The sequence below is a fragment of the Acipenser ruthenus genome, chromosome 21 (genome assembly GCF_902713425.1).
Source record: "Acipenser ruthenus chromosome 21, fAciRut3.2 maternal haplotype, whole genome shotgun sequence".
Classification (NCBI taxonomy): Eukaryota; Metazoa; Chordata; class Actinopteri; order Acipenseriformes; family Acipenseridae; genus Acipenser; species Acipenser ruthenus.
The window spans coordinates 31,674,159-31,692,850 of record NC_081209.1 but is presented as its reverse complement, the minus strand read 5'-3'; the positions used below and the strand labels follow the sequence as shown (position 1 = coordinate 31,692,850).

Sequence of the window (18,692 nt, the reverse complement as noted above, 5' to 3'; positions counted from 1 at the left end):
ACAAAAATGACTACGAAATATGAAACTGTTTTGAATACAACGTCAGAGTTTAGCTCTGCATATCAACATCAGACTGGAATTTCAACTTCAGGCCAGAAAGCCACATACATTATTCCCTAATTTAGTCACATTTTATTTTACAAAATTTCACAATCAATACCTCCCTCTTGCTCATAACTCGTTCAGAGTAAAATAAATAAATAAATAAATAAATGCATACATACACTTGATGAAACATCTGACAACAAAGTAACTTTCTGTGTCTTCAACCAAGCAAAATAACCAAACCATTAAGCCTGGATCCATGTCAAACATTTGTTATTTAGTGTTTGAAGTTATGAATATAAAACTGGCACATTAAAACAAAAACCACAAAGTAATCCCCAAAGACTTATCCAATTACACTGAAGCAATTAGCTTTGACTGCTAAAGCAGATAGCATTGTACTTGTAATGTTGTTGGCTTGCTCAGACTGCATTTACAGTATCAGATGCAATCATCATTCCAATGAAATTCCAAAAACAAGAAGGCTTAATGCCAAGGCTTAATGCAGTGATTAAGGGATGTCTGGGTCTGGTATCTGCATGGCATCCTTCTGTACATTATTACAAAAATAAATATTTTGAAAGCTGGATATACTGTCCCTTATATTTCCATGAGCAATAATATAACGATGCACTCTCTGGTGACTGAAATGCTGTAAAAATGACACATCATTGTGTGTATAATAACTAGCAAGCCCTCCCCTTGCCCGGTTCTCGTGTTCTGCAGTGTCCTGTATTGTGCCCTCCCCTTGCCCGGTCCTCGTGTTGTGCAGTGTCTTGTACTGTGCCCTCCCCTTGCCCAGTCCTCGTGTTCTGCAGTGTCCTGTACTGTGCCCTCCCCTTGCCCGGTCCTCATGTTCTGCAGTGTCCTGTACTGTGCCCTCCCCTTGCCCAGTCCTCGTGTTCTGCAGTGTCCTGTACTGTGCCCTCCCCTTGCCCGGTCCTCATGTTCTGCAGTGTCCTGTATTGTGCCCTCCCCTTGCCCGGTCCTCGTGTTCTGCAGTGTCCTGTACTGTGCCCTCCCCTTGCCCGGTCCTCATGTTCTGCAGTGTCCTGTACTTTGCCCTCCCCTTGCCCGGTCCTCGTGTTCTGCAGTGTCCAGTATTGTGCCCTCCCCTTGCCCGGTCCTCATGTTCTGTATTTAAAAGAGAGTGCATTTAAGAAAACAAAGAGGACCTTGAGCTGGTGCTGCTCACTTGTAAGTGTGGGGTTTGAAGTAGCTTAGTGGTTACTACAGCTTTGTACCTTGCTGCAGTGACTTCTAACCTGCACAGGGATTACAAGGGCAGAACAAGCAAAGAGCCCTGTGACCTGTGTTAAGCCGATTCATTCACTGTAAGGAATCTGTGCCCTGTCCAGTCTCCACATTCATCCTACAAAGCAATGAGCAATCAGTGCGGCTCCACTTCAATAAATCACTGCACTTCACATGGGCAATGTGCAGCCATACCAAAGTGAACTCTTAATTGGGGTGGGAATGTTTGTTTTAGTGTAGCCAACATTGCAATCTAGACCCGTAATGTAACGGTGATCGAACCGAGAGGAGAAGGGAAAAACAGCTCAACACTGAGCCAAAACAAACTGGGTGTCTGTGTTCCTTTAACATGTGCGCAAACTGGCAGTAGCAGGCCCCTTGAGATCCTGCCCCTGTAGCATCAAGAACTAGAAATCACTTGATGGGTCTCAGCCACAGAGCCCACAGATACTGCCATCAACAGGATTTAAACATAGTGCACACACTGCCACCTGGTGGAAAAATGCAGAATTCAATCAGAATTATCTGTAGAGACCAACAGGGTTAACGATGTCATGGCCACCTTTGCAGGGCATGAGTTACATACAAAGTTTCAAAACAGTTCAAATTAAAAGGAAAGGGTTAAGACAGACAGACAGACAGACAGACAGACAGACAGACAGACAGACAGACAATCCAGGCAATAAGCACCAGCTTGTACTCACCCTGACAAAAATGCCACACCGTGGGCTGCTTCTATTCTTGAAATTATTGAAGAGAGTCTAACCTCACCAACATTAAAAAAAATGCTAAAGAGGGCAGCCAAAATAAAATGTATATAGTAAATATTAAACCTTTTTGCCTTTTTACCCCCCATTGTTTAGCATTGTAGTGACCATTCCCTTTAGCAGTATCGCCAGTGTCCACTCACACGCAGATACACGCACACTCACCATGGTGGGCGCCCCCCTCTGGACCCAGCACACTCCAGCCCTCGGGCAGGGGCAGGTGTCGCAATGCCAGGGCCACGCTGTCGTCCAGCCTCTCTCGCTCCTCAGCAGGGATCTGGAACTCATCCAGCAGCCTGGCGCTGTCCAGAGCGTCGGTGCAGCCCGCAGAGCTCACCAGGAACTGCGCCACGTCGAAGGCCACGTCCTGAACGAAGCGGAAGCCCTGCTCCGCCACGCAGCCCACAGGCCGGCCCGGAGTGGAGGAGCACAGGGTGACGGTCACCTCCTCGCAGCAGTCATGGGCTGCAGGGAGAGTGTGCAAGTAACATGGGTATAAAGAGATCTCAAAGTGTACAGGATGGAAATGCATGACAGTCAATTAAAAAAAGCTCTTTTAAAATCATTGCACAGTGACTGTATAAACACACAGAGCACATGCAGAGGGGTTGCTTACATGTAGACGTTTTAATGGAAATATTTAGATTTAATATCAAAGAGCAGGTGAAAGTGCATGTTAACACCCTGCTGGCTGAGAGAACTGTCTTCCCTTTGAATCACTGCTGCTTGTTTTAGAGCAGCCTCCGGAAATTATACTATAGAACCTCTGGTAGCTAAGAAACAGGCATCACAGACACTAAACATCATGTCATCTCTGTTAATACTTAACATACCAGCACACAACTGACAGGTCTGGAGGAAGTGGTTTATTATTTAAAGACATTTTAAAAAGGTAGTGTTCTGCTTCAGCAAGGTCAGTAGATAATGGAACCATGTAAACACCCTAAGGTTGTGATGACACTGAACCAGGCGTTCCCTATTTAAAGAACAAAGTCCACAAGCAAGAGAACGAGTCGTGTTCACAACCACAGAGGCTGCAGGATTGGTCAGGGCAGCGGTTAGAGGAAATCCAATATATATGTGACAGTCAGGGACACTTAGCCTACAACTGAGTGATCCAAGCCAGACTGCAATGACCATCACTGGGGACGCCTGAGCCTTCGTTCCCTCAGCCCGTTCCAGGTGCTTTACCCACCTGCTGTAGCAGGTATGGGGCAGGCAGCTGAAGCAGTGCCTTATCCTTGCCCTGGATAGTAACCCCACTACAGGCTCATCTCGATTCACTCCTGTGTGAACGTTTGCCACACACTACAGTACCTTTCTCCAGTCTCCTGTTAGCCCTTAAGTAATAAATGAAATGGCTCACTGTGCAGGAGCTTTTGAAACACTCCCGTAGCTGAACGCAGCTCAGGTATTGAAGCTGCTACAGCATTCCTGGACAGGAGAAAGCTCAGCATCAACGCTGTAGAGAAAACAGAACTACAGTGAAGACAATGAACTCCTGCAAGGTTTCCATTGCATCCCAAACAATCCCCACGTCGTTCGGGCACTGCTACTTACTGCGATGCTTATACAGCACAGCTGTCTACTTTTCTGAACCTGGGGAATGTTCTGTGCAAACAAAGCAGAGGATACCAACACAAGGACATGTTATGCTCCATTATGTGAATTCCAACAAGCTGTAAAGGATCTCGAAAGGGATTTCAAGACACTTGAGATTTTCCAAAGGAGCCCCAGACCATTGTTTGGAAAGCAGCGCTCCACTCACTGCCCCGTGTATAAAAATAGCAATGTTTTATTCCTGTTGATAAAGACAACTTAGCAACCTGAAATACTTTGCTAAAATGAGCGTCCGGGTTCACTGCAGTGGGATTCGAGAAGGAGACAGACCCTTCCGTGAACAATGATGGCCTGAGAGCAATACAAAAGCTCTCGTTTCTGTTCGTGTTCTATTCCTAATCAGGGCATTCAAGTGTTCCAGGCGGAACGCTGCATGTCCATGCAGTAAAAGCAGAGGCAGCTCATGGAAGAATAAATGAATCTGAGCTCTACAGCCTTCTCACAGCAGAAATAACAACTTCTGTACTTTCCTTTGACTGACCCTGAACTCCAAGCAGCTTACTTATTAACACAAACAAAACAGGGATTGAACAGGCTCACGAATACAGGCAGCTTGTTTTAGGTTTTTTGTTTATTGAAGAACCCAATGATGAGTTAGGACCTGTACCAGATCTATTATACAGCATGAATGCTTCTTCCTCACACTCAGCAGAGAAAGGACAGTCAGAGCCCCACAGTTTCTGTGACTCACGTCACAATAAGGGCGGTGTGGACTGCACTGCCATGTAATTTACTCAGTAAAGGACCTGTAATAACTGGATGAGTCTGATGCAATAAAGCTTACCAGGACAGATGGCTTGGAGAGTGTCGGGGTTAACCCTGTGTGTGCTGGTGAGGTGCCTCTGAGCGGTGCCAGCGAACAGCAGGTAAAACTCCAAACCATCCTCGTCCTCAAAGTGATCTTCATCACACAGCTGCACCGTGAGGAGACATTCGCCCTGCAGGGAAGAAGAACAGAGCAGGCAAGGGTCAGAGATGCAGGCTGGATGAGCACGGCTTACTGAACAGAGCAGGCAAGGGTCAGAGATGTAGGCTGGATGAGCACGGCTTACTGAACAGAGCAGGCAAGGGTCAGAGATGTAGGCTGGATCAACCGAGATCGGGAGCAGCATGGTGCGTTTCCATCAGATTCCCAACCCACTTTAACCTTGTCTACACTAAAAGGGAAACCAGTTACTTTAGGTGTGAATTCCTAATTTACAAAATCACAGCGTGTTCTGCCCGATTGTCAATCTGACCAGGAGTATAATAAAACTAAAGCAATACAAAATACAGCCTGATGTGAACTGCAAGTTCAAAACGTTCCTGGATAACTGGGTGGCTTTATTTTTTAATCAGTCACTTCACATGAAGCAAACCAGAACTCGATGCATTGTAATCATGTAGCCTGCAAGGAAACAGATAAGACACAGGACAGCTATGTTTCCTGTGTTTGTCACACTTATTTATAGGTTATCTAAGAGTGGGGCCGCAACACAAATCTGTGCCTAAAATAATTGTTGCCTAATCAGATTGTGCAGGCCTAGAGAACCACCAGGTGCTGAGTCCTGTCAAAACTCCTGCCAAGAAACATCCCGTCTGGACTGAGACAGGGGCCACGGCCCCTCCGAAAACAAACACGCCGCTCACAGAAACACAGACTTCACAAGCGGCACACACGCCTTACTGCACATCACATGAGCACAGGATTCTCAATGACAAACTGACACAGCAGGGATGGAAATAAAACTCCTACTGCATAGCAGTGTCACCCATTCCAGGTTTTACTGCAAGCTTGATTAGCCACAGTGTACAGGTAACAAGCTCAGGTGTGTCTTTTTAAACTCACAGTACACCCAGAAATTGATCAAACTGCCATGCAATGACAGTCTTAAATCCACCTCTATTAACATGGTCACCACCTGTCCCTGCAGAGGCTCAAGACACAACTAGCAGCATTAATAAATTGTACAGTGGGCGGCACAACATCCATGCAGTAGAGGTTTGATAAACCTCCAAATTCACGATTCACCAGATTCAGCTGAAAAGAAGAACTGAAATCTACAAAATGAGCAATAATAATAACATGGTGCAACCAGCACTGTAATTTCACACAATACCGCACTGCCCCGCCCCCCCCCAAATCTACCTTAAAAGCTTCAACAGATCAAGCCCAAATGAATCGGTGCTAAATTTAGTTTTACAAAAGACAGCATCTGCCTGTCGCTCTCTATTAAATATCCAAAAAGACGACAGGTTTGTTTTTTGTTCAGTTTTGTTCTAAGAAATGAGCTCCTGGAGCTGTGAATTGTGCCAGTGGAGAGAAAGCTCAGATGCAGACAGACAGAAGTAATGGTGTGGAGCCTGCTCCTGAGCACAGAGCAGCTGCACTCACTCACTCGCTCACACAGCATGGCCAGATCTAAGGGCACACTGAAGAACCCCCACGCATACGCACAGACACACACACACACAGAGAACGGCCAGATCTAAGGGCACACTGAAGAACCCCCAGGCACGCCCACAAACACACACACACACACACACAAACTGTGGATTGCACAAAGGCAGTCTTGCAGATGTTCTCCAAAGGAAACTGCTCCACGTGCAGCAACGGAAATGAATCATTTTAGGGGGTTAAAGGTTCATATGAATTTATGACATGAACGAATACGAGTGCCAGTTAACAGGGTGTTTGTCTAAAGTGCACAGTGGGGTGACTGGTGTCCAATGAATCCCTTGCTCTCTTCTTTGAGCCGTCATCTCTTACATACAATATGGAGTGAATGGCACAGTGCAGCCTGGAGAGGAGACCCACCCTCTGCCTCTCAATGAGGAGGAACTGAGGTATTGTAGTAGCTTTACCGCACTCACTGTAGCTTTCCTTGGCAGACTGGGACCCTTGACTAGAATACCGTGACAGAACTGGAACAATCAAGTGAAATGCAGAGACACGTTTGAAAATCTAGAGCGTCTGCAGGACTTCATTATTTTAATTTTGTGGGTGGGGGGTATATGTGTCTAGTTGAAGGGTTGTGGATTACAGTGTTGCCACACGCTCTATTCAAGTTTGCAAGAGATATTCTAAACAATATTTTAAATTTCTGCATGAAAACAAACATTGACAGAACTGAGACTTCACCCGCTGCCGCTTGTGTACTGTACTGCCACTCTTTACTGGGGATGCATGCACTTGAGAAGGCATTGAGCTGCTCGTTCTCAATGCATTGCAATGTGAGAAAGAACAGTGAAATCACATTGAAGAGGCAGTGGACTGCTTGAGAAGTCTTTGCAATGTGACAAATAACTGAAATCACATTGAAGAGACAGTGGACTGCTTGAGAAGGCATTGCAATGTCATAAAGAACTTGGTGAAATCACACTGAAGAGCTAGTGGACTGCTTGAGAAGGCATTGCAATGTCATAAAAAACATGGTGAAATCACACTGAAGAGGCAGTGGACTGCTTGAGAAGGCATTGCAATGTCATAAAGAACTTGGTGAAATCACATTGAAGAGGCAGTGGACTGCTTGCTGGCAGGTGCCGGTGGTTGTTTCCCAGTAAATTGGACTCTCTGAGCGACTCATGAGTGCAGCCCTGCAGTCTACACACACGCACACGCACACGGTTCAAAAGCCATAAGCAATAGAACATGTAAAAATGCAGATTCTCATTTCCTCTTCCATCATATGTCAAGTCATAGAATCAGTCCTGTAAAACTTAGGCAAGCATCCTGTTGTAATACTCAACAATGCAGCAGACAGCCTAGTTGAGATGCCTACTCCCCTCATTCACTTCTATAGACAGGGTGGGACAGAGGTGCTGACAATGTGAAGCAGATTAAATACTGCAATAGCAATGAAGGTTTAGCACAGGCAGAGTAGAATGACAAAACAGACAATAAAACAGCCAGGATACTTCACCTGCATGTTAAATCAGAGATGTGGTCTGAAGCTCAATGAGCCCTGATTAAATCAAATACAAGTTCCAGACTTTCATTTTAAAACTTTGGACCTCAGCTTCAAAAACCTTGAAAATCACTCCTGCATTTTCCACGCAGTATCCTGCTCTTGCTACAAATGATTAGGCCATCCCCTCCCTCCCTCGCTCCCCTCCATGTGTCCCTTGTGTAAATGTTCTCAGAAATGACCTTTGCTGTGGTGTTTTTCTAGAGGGGGAGGGTGTGTGTGTGTGCATTTCGCACTCACTAAAGGTGAGGACTGATACAGACTTATTAATGTATTTCTGTCTTCGAGGCATGTTAGAGCAGCAGAGAGGGCCTCTATTTCAATGATTTGAACAGCCAGAGTCTTTATATCTATCGACCATTGGATCAACTCAATAACCCCTCAAAATACAATGGCACAAATGCACATGACAAATTGTGATGATGACGACCTCAAACCATTCCATAACTCCCATATGACCCTCCACAGCCCTGGAGATAAGATTAAACACACACAGACACACACACACAGCCTCCTCTTGAATGGATGCAGCCAAGCCCAGCTCCTCAAAGAAGATAGAAGAGTGGGTGTGTGTAAATCACACAGCAGAACACCACGAAACACAGCCCTGTGTTTATGGTAACTTACTGCCGTGAACCTGTACAAGGATTGCCTACAGCGATGGTACCTCCCTCTCCTTCTCTGAATCAGGGCGTTGCCTTGCTAATGGCCATTTCCCAGTGCAGCAACACCATTTTTGTTTGTGCATGTTATCAAATTACAACCGAATCTATCTCCTGAATACCTCCTTTGTCTTTGCCCAGTCTGTCTGAAATTACAACAGCTTCCTGTGCAACTTAAAGAACTGGAGAATCTGAATGGAATAAATGAGTGAAGGGAATTACTCCCTAATTCACTGGTCTGATGAGCTGATTAGCAAAGTCCTGTATAAACATGACTTGACTGTAGCATCTCATGCTCCAAGTGTTCCCTAGACCTAGAAAACAGGAACCAGGTCAATATGTGCATGTCAAAAATCAACTAAAAGTACTGAAAATAAATAATGGATGTGAAAACTTTAGGTAGAAATCCAATGCACTTACATATAGAGGAGCTTGCTGTGGATTCAGTTTCATGACACTGGACACTGCAAAACAAAAAGGAAACAAACAATTATAATTTATGAATATATAAAAAGTGTGCAGGAGATCAGACAGTTAGAAAGCGAACCAGCTAATCGTATTCCTCATATTGTAAACTTGCAGCCATACCCCCCCACCTTGCACTCTCCTCCCCAGAGCTGTGAGATACAGCATGCTGCATGTCTGCATAGGCCTGTGCTGTCCACTGTACTGCAACTCAAAACCCCAGGTCGTCATGGAAACAGGCGTTCACTTGACACGGGAAGGCTCATCTGTATTCTACTGCAGATAGAAGTTCAAACACATCTCTATCATGGACACTGTTTTTTGAATGACGTCAGGGAGATTGATTAGAAAGCTGGTAACAAACGGTACCAGTGTAAAGCACAGGTTTCACAGACTCCTCCACCGAGTCATGTTACAGGCGACAGGAAGTGCAATGACAGGCCTGGCCTCACCTCCTCTTCAGAGAGGACTCCCCTTGTTCAGCAGCTCCAGGCAATGTTTAACTGGAGAAGTTACAAAACTTACAACAGAGATTTCCATTTACTGGCTAAAAATACTGCACCGTCTGACCTGCTCTTAAAATACACCAAGACGACAAGACAATAATAATTATTATCATCAACACTAATCGTCTCTTCACTGCCAATACAAGGGTACTGTCCAGACAGGATTCACTTTGCAGTCAAAATAAGGACTAGAAACTGAGGGCTTTAAGGAGAGCAGGCGTTGCAGGAGAGGATGTTTAAGGTAGTTAGTTTGGAAGCGAGGACGCTTCCTTCCACAATACTTTGTTACAAAAATACAACAAAGAAGCCAAAACAAAAAAAATAAACACAGGACTCTGTGAACTACAAAGTGCAAAGTGTAAAGACACAGTGACCCTGGAGTACTGTTCCTTCACTGGGAAATGCAAGCTGCAATCTCATACTGACCATCAACACCTAGCCTCAAAATTTATTTGGACTGCATGGACTATTCCTGGGTTTAGGACATATATAACTGCATGAGCACGCATACATGTACATCCCATTATATAACTGCATGAGCACCCATGTACATGTACATCCCATTATATAACTGCATGAGCACCCATGTACATGTACATCCCATTATATAACTGCATGAGCACCCATGTACATGTACATCAAATTATATAACAACTCTGTCCCGTGCATTCTTGCATTTGTAGTGTGAATATATAGTAGTTGCACTGATGAAGGCACTAGCCAATCGATTGAGTGTCTTTGAAGTTGACTGTATAGTTGTACATTTCCAGCAGGCTTGTGTGTTATTGGAAGTGCACTGCTCCTGTGTTATTACATGCAGGGGAGTATTGTGTAGATTTGGCCTCCCTTGTTCTTGTGCACATGCCTGGTCACGATCATGGCAGCTGGGGTTAAGTAAATCAGGATCATGCAACTCTGAAGGGACTAGAGCCCGATGTGCCCACAGCAACACACTGAGCTGAACCAAAACCAACAAGCAACTTCACTGAACTCGCCTTCAACAAGTACAGGTTACAAGAATACGCACAGGGTTGTTTATTCAGTTTCTGTTTTTTTTTTTTTTCTTGCCAGGACAGCTTGTCCACCTGTGGTTTTCAGAAGCACTGTTATAAATGCCGGCTGTCATCTACACATGTTGCTGTTGGGCTACTGACAAGGACCCCTTCCAAGACTGAGTACAGCAATTACAGACACACAAAATAAAATAAACCACAAGCTTCCCAAATCTGTGGACAGAGTGCTCTTTGAACAGGGCTGAGAGCAGAGCGAGGTGCATGCTGTGAACAGAGTGCTCTTTGAACAGGGCTGAGAGCAGAGCGAGGTGCATGCTGTGAACAGAGTGCTCTTTGAACAGGGCTGAGAGCAGAGCGAGGTGCATGCTGGGGACAGAGTGCTCTTTGAACAGGGCTGAGAGCAGAGCGAGGTGCATGTTGTGGACAAAGTGCTCTTTGAACAGGGCTGAGAGCAGAGCGAGGTGCATGTTGTGGACAAAGTGCTCTTTGAACAGGGCTGAGAGCAGAGCGAGGTGCATGTTGTGGACAAAGTGCTCTTTGAACAGGGCTGAGAGTTGACAGCCAGTTGCATCCTGTCAGGCAATTTGACCCAGCACAATACATCTGCGGAGGTTTATTTTAGAGTGGCAGATAAAGGGCAGGGAGACATTTCAGTTCTCCAAACCGAACACAAGATCTACCCCTAACCCTAACCTACCTAGTCCTTCAATATTTCCAAGTACAAGCTTAAGTACAACACTGAAAAAGATGCAAGACATCTGTGAGCTTGCTACAGCATGACTGATCCTGATAGATGCTCCTGTTGCTGCAACAGAAAGGGGTTATTGTTTATTCAGCATTCAGATTGAAACCAGATACACAGAAGGCAGGACCAGGGACAGAACAAAAACAATGACCAGCACATTTAAAATGAAGCAGCAACCTGGTCATCTTAAGCTCAACAGGATGACGAGCTGCCCGGGGTCCTGGGTCTGAATAAAACCCCCTCTCTTCCAATGTTTAATAACAGTAAAACAAATCCATATCATACATTGCACCTAAAATTGTATGACTGAGTATGTGACGGTATCTATGCAAATCATCTTGGACATAAAGTGTTCATCTATAAAATCTGCACTCACTGATGCAAAGCGTGCAGAGTGTCTGATTCTTATGAATTTGCATCATATGTCATCAGTGCCATCCTTGCTGTCCATGGGGGGCATGTACTGCACCCCCTACTGTAGATGGGTTTCTAGTCTTTTGCCCTGACCCTGTAATTGCCAGCAGAGAGTTTCCCTGCACGTAATGAAGTTGCATCCCACAGACAGCCCTTTGTCCAGAGGCTGCGGCGAGCAGCTCCCTGCGGCTCCAGTAACAGCTCTCACAGCTCATGCCATGTGAGGAGTCTGGACAAGGCACGTGGAAGGGGCTGTGATAATCAGGCCATGATGCTGGAGAAGAGGATGGAAGACACTAGTGTGCCCACCACCGGTCAAAGCACCAGCTCTCCATGTGAAGAGCCAGTAGGGTTGAATGCTAAACTACCAGGGTTATTAAAAACAACTGTGCTCTCTGTGGCCATGTGTTGCTATAAATCTTTCTATTTATCTTCAGTGCTATTTCAGTATGTTTCAGCTCTTCATGCAAAGAGTCCGTCACTGGTTAACCGACAGGCCTGACTGTGAACAAACAGGAAGTGTGCAGGTTTGTGTTATCGCATTGCTGCAGCAGCAGAGGAAAGAGCACAATGGAACGTGCTAGTTAATGTACACACTTAGGGAAACTCGAAATAGAATATGCTGGGGTCCTGGTTCTGGTACAGTGGTTTTCAGTGATGACACAATTGAGGGGAAAGCCTTACATGGAATGTTTTTTATGATAATTTAGTCATTTCTGAGAATTCCTGCTAAGAGGGCTGGGACTGGGGCAGCATGCGGACTCCTCCACAGCCAGACTGCCTGTCTATACTGTGCCTCCTATTACCGACACAGCACAGCACACACACCGTGTGGAATTATGAATGGAACGAGCACACTGCGACAGCAGCGCCATGCAGTCTTCGGCACATGTCCAAACTCTTTTCTCTGCTCTCCTTTTGGTCGGTTGGTTGTTTACAGCTCTTGGCCGTCTCTGCAGTAGAGCTGAAACTCTAAACGACCTGCATATTTGGTTGACTGAAAAACCCATAAACCTGACAAAGCCTTCGATTCCTAGTACAATCTCCTTGTTCTTTCCACAGGGTGCAGTCCCCATTCAAGTACTGTAACTCACAGCCCAGCACATGGCTGGTACACACTGACCCACTGAGTGCAATCAGAGCTCCTCTCTGCAGAGAACAGCAGGGACACACTGACCCGCTGAGTGCAATCAGAGCTCCTCTCTACAGAGAACAGCAGGGACACACTGACCCGCTGATTGCAATCAGAGCTCCTCTATACAGAGAACAGCAGGGGCCCAGCCAGGCACTGGAACTCAATCACTCAATAGCAAGGCTGCACAGAGGGCCTGGGTGTCGCAGTGAAAACAATTTCAGGACTCTGTAAACTTCTGAGAATGCTACAAAACTGGGTGTGCAGGCTCTCGGCTCTTACCCCCAAGCACTGCAATTGGCTCCTGTCCAGTAGCTGTAACCTCCACTGGGTGGATGGAAGGGTAAGGGTTTGTAAACCACAATGTGAAGCGAGTTCTGGTGGACTCAGCCTTGTACAATTCCTCTGCAACCAGCACATGAGAAGGCTCGCTCGTCTCTCAATCAAGAAGAGAGTGCAGTGAACAGTGCCAGAGTTCATTACAAGAGGAGACGGAGCCACAGGGGATCTTTCTATGGCTTTTAAACTGCAGCATTTTCAATAGTGTGCAAAATATTTTTGAAAGGTGGTTTAAAGTCCCTGTAATGTTTTTTTTTTCTCTCTCTCACCAACATCAGCGGTTGATGTTGGTCTGGCTGTTGCCCCTAATTGTCACCCTCGAGAAGGGCCCATGCTTGATCCAAGGGCTCCGCAGTGTGGTCACTGTTAAGCTGACAACCGCCGCAAGTTCGGATGTAAATCTCCACAACCCACGTGTTGGCAGTGCACTCCCACCACTACATCTGAGCTGGAGGTACTGTACTGTAGCTGTGGGTGATATCACAAGACCTCTGTGGGCACTGCACTGCTGGCTGCACACAGAGCCCGATGCGGTGGAGAGTAATGTGAACACCAGCCAGAGGCAGTCATAAAACAACAGCAAGCGAACAGGACTGCAGGAAAACAAGCTGTGTATGTGAAGGCATGCAAGCCATACAGATACAGCCAACACCAGTCACAGCACATGAGGGAGTGGTGAGCGGACTGCACTGCACTGGGGCTGGCACAGGCTTCACTAAAGACACACCACATGAAAAAACAACCTCTGTTAAATAAGGTTGGAACGGGACGGAGTTTGATGCCTGGCACCTTCCCCCCCTTTTTAAAAAAAGAAAGAAGAAAATCAGCACAGGACGTGAGGTCATCGGCAGATTCGAATCACAGGACGTGAGGTCATCGGCAGATTCGAATCACAGGACGTGAAGTCATCGGCAGATTCGAATCACAGGCTCTTGTGTTTTTTAAACACCCCCTGCTGCCTGCTTGTACCAGGATTCTTTTTTCAGTACATGTTTACAACAAATAACAGAAATACTGGAAGGAATTGAATACCTTTAGAACTAGAAACCAACAACAGACGTCCAGTCCACTAACTAAGCAACATTTGAATATACTGCTATAGACAGGAATGCAGAATTGGCAATAAAGTTAAAATGTTAAATAGCATTGTCCTGGGCGTTCTCCAGTGGTTCAAGAGCTGTGAGAAACATGCCAAATATTTACTGTACCAGTCATGTGCTCTCTGCATTCAGAGCTGGACTAACACTGTGCATGTACTGTCCGCACTGTGCATTCAGAGCAGACTGGACTAACACTGTGCATGTACTGTCCGCACTGTGCATTCAGAGCAGACTGGACTAACACTGTGCATGTACTGTCCGCACTGTGCATTCAGAGCAGACTGGACTAACACTGTGCATGTACTGTCCGCACTGTGCATTCAGAGCAGACTGGACTAACACTGTGCATGTACTGTCCGCACTGTGCATTCAGAGCAGACTGGACTAACACTGTGCATGTACTGTCCGCACTGTGCATTCAGAGCAGACTGGACTAACACTGTGCATGTACTGTCCGCACTGTGCATTCAGAGCAGACTGGACTAACACTGTGCATGTACTGTCCGCACTGTGCATTCAGAGCAGACTGGACTAACACTGTGCATGTACTGTCCGCACTGTGCATTCAGAGCAGACTGGACTAACACTGTGCATGTACTGTCCGCACTGTGCATTCAGAGCAGACTGGACTAACACCCTGCATGTACTGTCCGCACTGTGCATTCTTGGACAAATTCTTCCTGAACCCCCGGACTCAGCAGGCTGTTGAGCTGAGAGACTTCTTGCACACACATTCAAAAAGAAGATTCTGATGTCTGTGCTGTAGCACTCAGCAGTGAGAAATCCCATGCGAGAGAGGAATTGCTCACAGTGCAGAGTCTGTTTCAGACAGGCCAGCTGATTCTACTGTAGGAAGACTTCTGCAGGGCGGATCTCTACAATGTAATCCATTCACATTGTGGAAAAGCTGTGCAAGTTATGTACAGTACATGCTTCAGCTTTACACAACCCAACACGGTTCTGGGTGACTGAATGAGTGAGTGAGTGTGAGAGAGAGAGTGTGAGAGAGAGAGTGTGAGAGAGAGGCAGACAGAGACTGAGAGACAGAGTGAGTGTGCGAGTGACAGAGTAAACCTGGGAGCCTGCATTAATCCCCCTCCTCACTCTGCTCTTTCCAGGCATACCTGTGTGTGTGCGAGTGCGAGTGTGAGTGTGAGAGTGTGTATTTGTGTGAGTGAGTGAGTGAGGGAGTGAGTCTTGTTTTTCTCTACTCCCAGAGTAAACCTGGGAGCCTGCATTAATCCCCCTCCTCACTCTGCTCTTTCCAGGGATATCTGTGTGTGTGCGAGTGCGAGTGTGAGTGTGAGAGTGTGTATTTGTGTGAGTGAGTGAGGGAGTGAGTCTTGTTTTTCTCTACTCCCAGAGTAAACCTGGGAGCCTGCATTAATCCCCCTCCTCACTCTGCTCTTTCCAGGCATATCTGTGTGTGTGCGAGTGTGAGTGTGAGAGTGTGTATTTGTGTGAGTGAGTGAGGGAGTGAGTCTTGTTTTTCTCTACTCCCAGAGTAAACCTAGGAGCCTGCATTAATCCCCCTCCTCACTCTGCTCTTTCCAGGGATATCTGTGTGTGTGCGAGTGCGAGTGTGAGTGTGAGAGTGTGTATTTGTGTGAGTGAGTGAGTGAGTGAGGGAGTGAGTCTTGTTTTTCTCTACTCCCAGAGTAAACCTGGGAGCCTGCATTAATCCCCCTCCTCACTCTGCTCTTTCCAGGCATACCTGTGTGTGTGCGAGTGACAGAGTAAACCTGGGAGCCTGCATTAATCCCCCTCCTCACTCTGCTCTTTCCAGGCATACCTGTGTGTGTGCGAGTGACAGAGTAAACCTGGGAGCCTGCATTAATCCCCCTCCTCACTCTGCTCTTTCCAGGCATACCTGTGTGTGTGCGAGTGACAGAGTAAACCTGGGAGCCTGCATTAATCCCCCTCCTCACTCTGCTCTTTCCAGGCATACCTGTGTGTGTGCGAGTGACAGAGTAAACCTGGGAGCCTGCATTAATCCCCCTCCTCACTCTGCTCTTTCCAGGCATATCTGTAGTTAGCTGATTGTTTCAGCTGCTTCACATCCTGGTGCACAACCTATCACCGCAGCGGCCCTCAGCTTTCAAAAAGCACCGTCTCCATAGCAACCAAACAAACCGCAGCACAGGAATATCGCCATGGAGAGATCTTCAGTGCATCAACAGGAGAGTCATTTCAGAGACATGCCCCACACACAGCTAACAAACAGGCACCACATCCCCCATGGCCTGCAGAGCTGGAAGGCTGTTTGATTGTGTTACCCATTGGAAATGTGATGGCCAATATCATGAAACAAAGAAGAGCTGACACTTAAAACGAGATCAATCCTAAAACAAGCAGCTATCATGATACAGTCCAGACAGATACGGACACCAGCCTTCCTCACAATCCCACGAGAACTGCTTCGTTCGTTTAGCTCAGAGGGCAGCGCACACACATGGAACAAGCTACAGATTCACCCCAGGAATTCGCAACAAAACTCCATAAAGCCACAGCACAGCACTCGGAGGTGGGGCACTGACTAACTGATCGCTGAGATGAGGAGGAAGGCAGTGCGTTCTAGCATGCAGTGTGGGCTAGTTAAAGGTTGAAATATAACCAGAGGCTTGATTACCAGCACAGCTCCCAGGTCACTGATAAATGATTTACCTTCTACCAACAATCCTCACCCCTCCCCACTCACCACTGTGCTCTGTACAATTAGATTCACTAATTAGTTCTAAACACTGCCACATGGTCCTTGATGAATGAATACAGTACCCATTTAAATACCAGCTACATGGATCCTCTTATATTCAACCAAACACACAGGCACACAAAAACAGCCAAACGCTGGTAAAAGCAGCACATGCGACATAGCAAGCAGTTAGTAAACAGCCCATTACCAACAAGGGGTACAATCATTTACCCACAAGAGTAGATTCCAGGTGCATGGTTTGGAGAAGAACTGTGAATAAACCAAACACATGAGCCAATCCATAAAAGCCAGCAAGCCATCGAGCCAGCCAGTCTGAAAAACTGCACAGATTCCACAGCCACAGAGCCAGCCAGTTTTCATCTCTGTGCTGGAGCATCAGAGGATGCACAGCCAACAACACATTGAGAAGTTCAGCTTGTTGAGAAAAATATTGTAAAGATATACCATTTTAGTTGGGAACAGTGAGAAATAGGTGACTATGGAGAGGACGTGGTGCAGGGCAGGAGGAAGAGAGAACTGTGTACGAGAATAATATAGTAGATTTAGTCACCCTTTTCAGAATGATCTCTGTTTCGAAGGGAGTATACGGCAGCACTACCCCTGCCACTGCAGGAACTCCCTGTTTCCAAGCACATTAGAAGATAAAAATCAAGCAATTACTGTTAGACACAGTCACTGACTGGCTATGCACAATTACCAAGCCAAGGCGGAGTGCCTGTCATGCATTGTTCCCACCCAAGAGACTCACAGCACCAGGGATTCAGGTTTGAAAAGCAATTTGAATGCTGTGCGCGTTACTCCTCCATGTTGCCGTTTAGTAGAAGGAGCTTGTTGTATTCAATGCAAAATCATTTTGCCAGGAAAAGATGACTTGACGTCTCTTTTATATCGGAGGGTCCAAAGAGAACGATTCTGGTCAATCTAACCGGTGAAGTGAAAGATTCAAACCTCTGTCGGAACAGAGTTTCAAACACTTTGACCTTTCCATCAACGCCTGCTGCTGCTCTGAAACCACACACAGTTTTAGTGCAGACTACAGTATAAAGAATACCGGCATCTGAAACCAAGTGGCTGTGAGAGTGACAGTCAGTCCCTGAACTCACAATCTGATTGGCCACGCTCTAGGAGGTTTACGAAACGCAGGATACTCAACGCGTTACTGGAGCTCTCTGGATTCAAACTGGGCCAGCAGCTGGTTCTGTATGGCAGTAGGCCAGGCACACAGGCCAAGACCGGGCCTCACCCTCACTGTTCAGTGCACTGCAAACTTTATCCCTTTCCCTGCACTGAACAGGGTGTCTGGCTTTCACGCAAACCTTTAGTGACAAGAGAGTGCAGGCACAACCACTTAAAACATACAGAAATGTGGGTCAATAACATCAGCACCTAATGTGCAAGAGACAGTATGAATGTGCATGGCTTCCCATCCCAGTGCACCACACACAATGTGCTTTTAGTTCACACTGCAGAGAAGTCTTCCGCCTGTGCAGAGCACAGACCACTTCAAAACAACCGAGCACACAAGAGGAGCACTTACACATCCAGCCGTGAAGGCTCCCATACATGCAAACGGATTGAGATCTGAAAACACACCTCGGGTAAGACGTCCTATTTGGGACGGCACCAGGGTGCAGTGATTCCGGGCTCGCTAGGGGCCTCTTCGTTTGCCAGGTACCTGTTTGTTTATCCCCTGAAAAGGGAACAACGTTGGGCTTAAAGCACAGAAAGCAGCCAAGAACTGCGGAGTCTGAAAAGCTGAATCCATAAGAAACACAATGAGGTATTAAAGTCCATTTTAAAAAGATCCAAAGAAGGTTCCAGAGAGCACGTATACTCCAGCATGAAGGGGGAATACACAGGGTGGCAGCAGTGAAAACAGCATCAGCCAACGAGAGCCGATGCAGCCGTGGGGAGGGTCGGGTTATGGAGACGGACGCACCTGGAGAAGGGGAAACCAGCCAATATAAAAC

At 46.5% G+C, this 18,692-nt stretch overlaps 1 protein-coding gene across 6 annotated transcripts in view; it reads right to left on the bottom strand.

Moving 5' to 3' along the window:
- The window catches only part of LOC117428479 (A-kinase anchor protein 13-like), a 76,027-nt gene that overhangs the window by 51,829 nt on the left and 5,506 nt on the right, over positions 1–18,692 (bottom strand). For all 6 annotated transcript variants that reach the window (XM_058995602.1, XM_058995605.1, XM_058995604.1 and 3 more), the window contains exons 2-4: positions 8,716–8,759; positions 4,471–4,624; positions 2,232–2,531 (exon numbers count right to left, since the gene is read on the bottom strand). In XM_058995602.1, coding sequence (XP_058851585.1) covers positions 2,232–2,531; positions 4,471–4,624; positions 8,716–8,748 — 487 coding nt within the window. In that variant the 5' untranslated portion in view covers positions 8,749–8,759. The remainder of the gene's footprint in view (positions 1–2,231; positions 2,532–4,470; positions 4,625–8,715; positions 8,760–18,692) is intronic.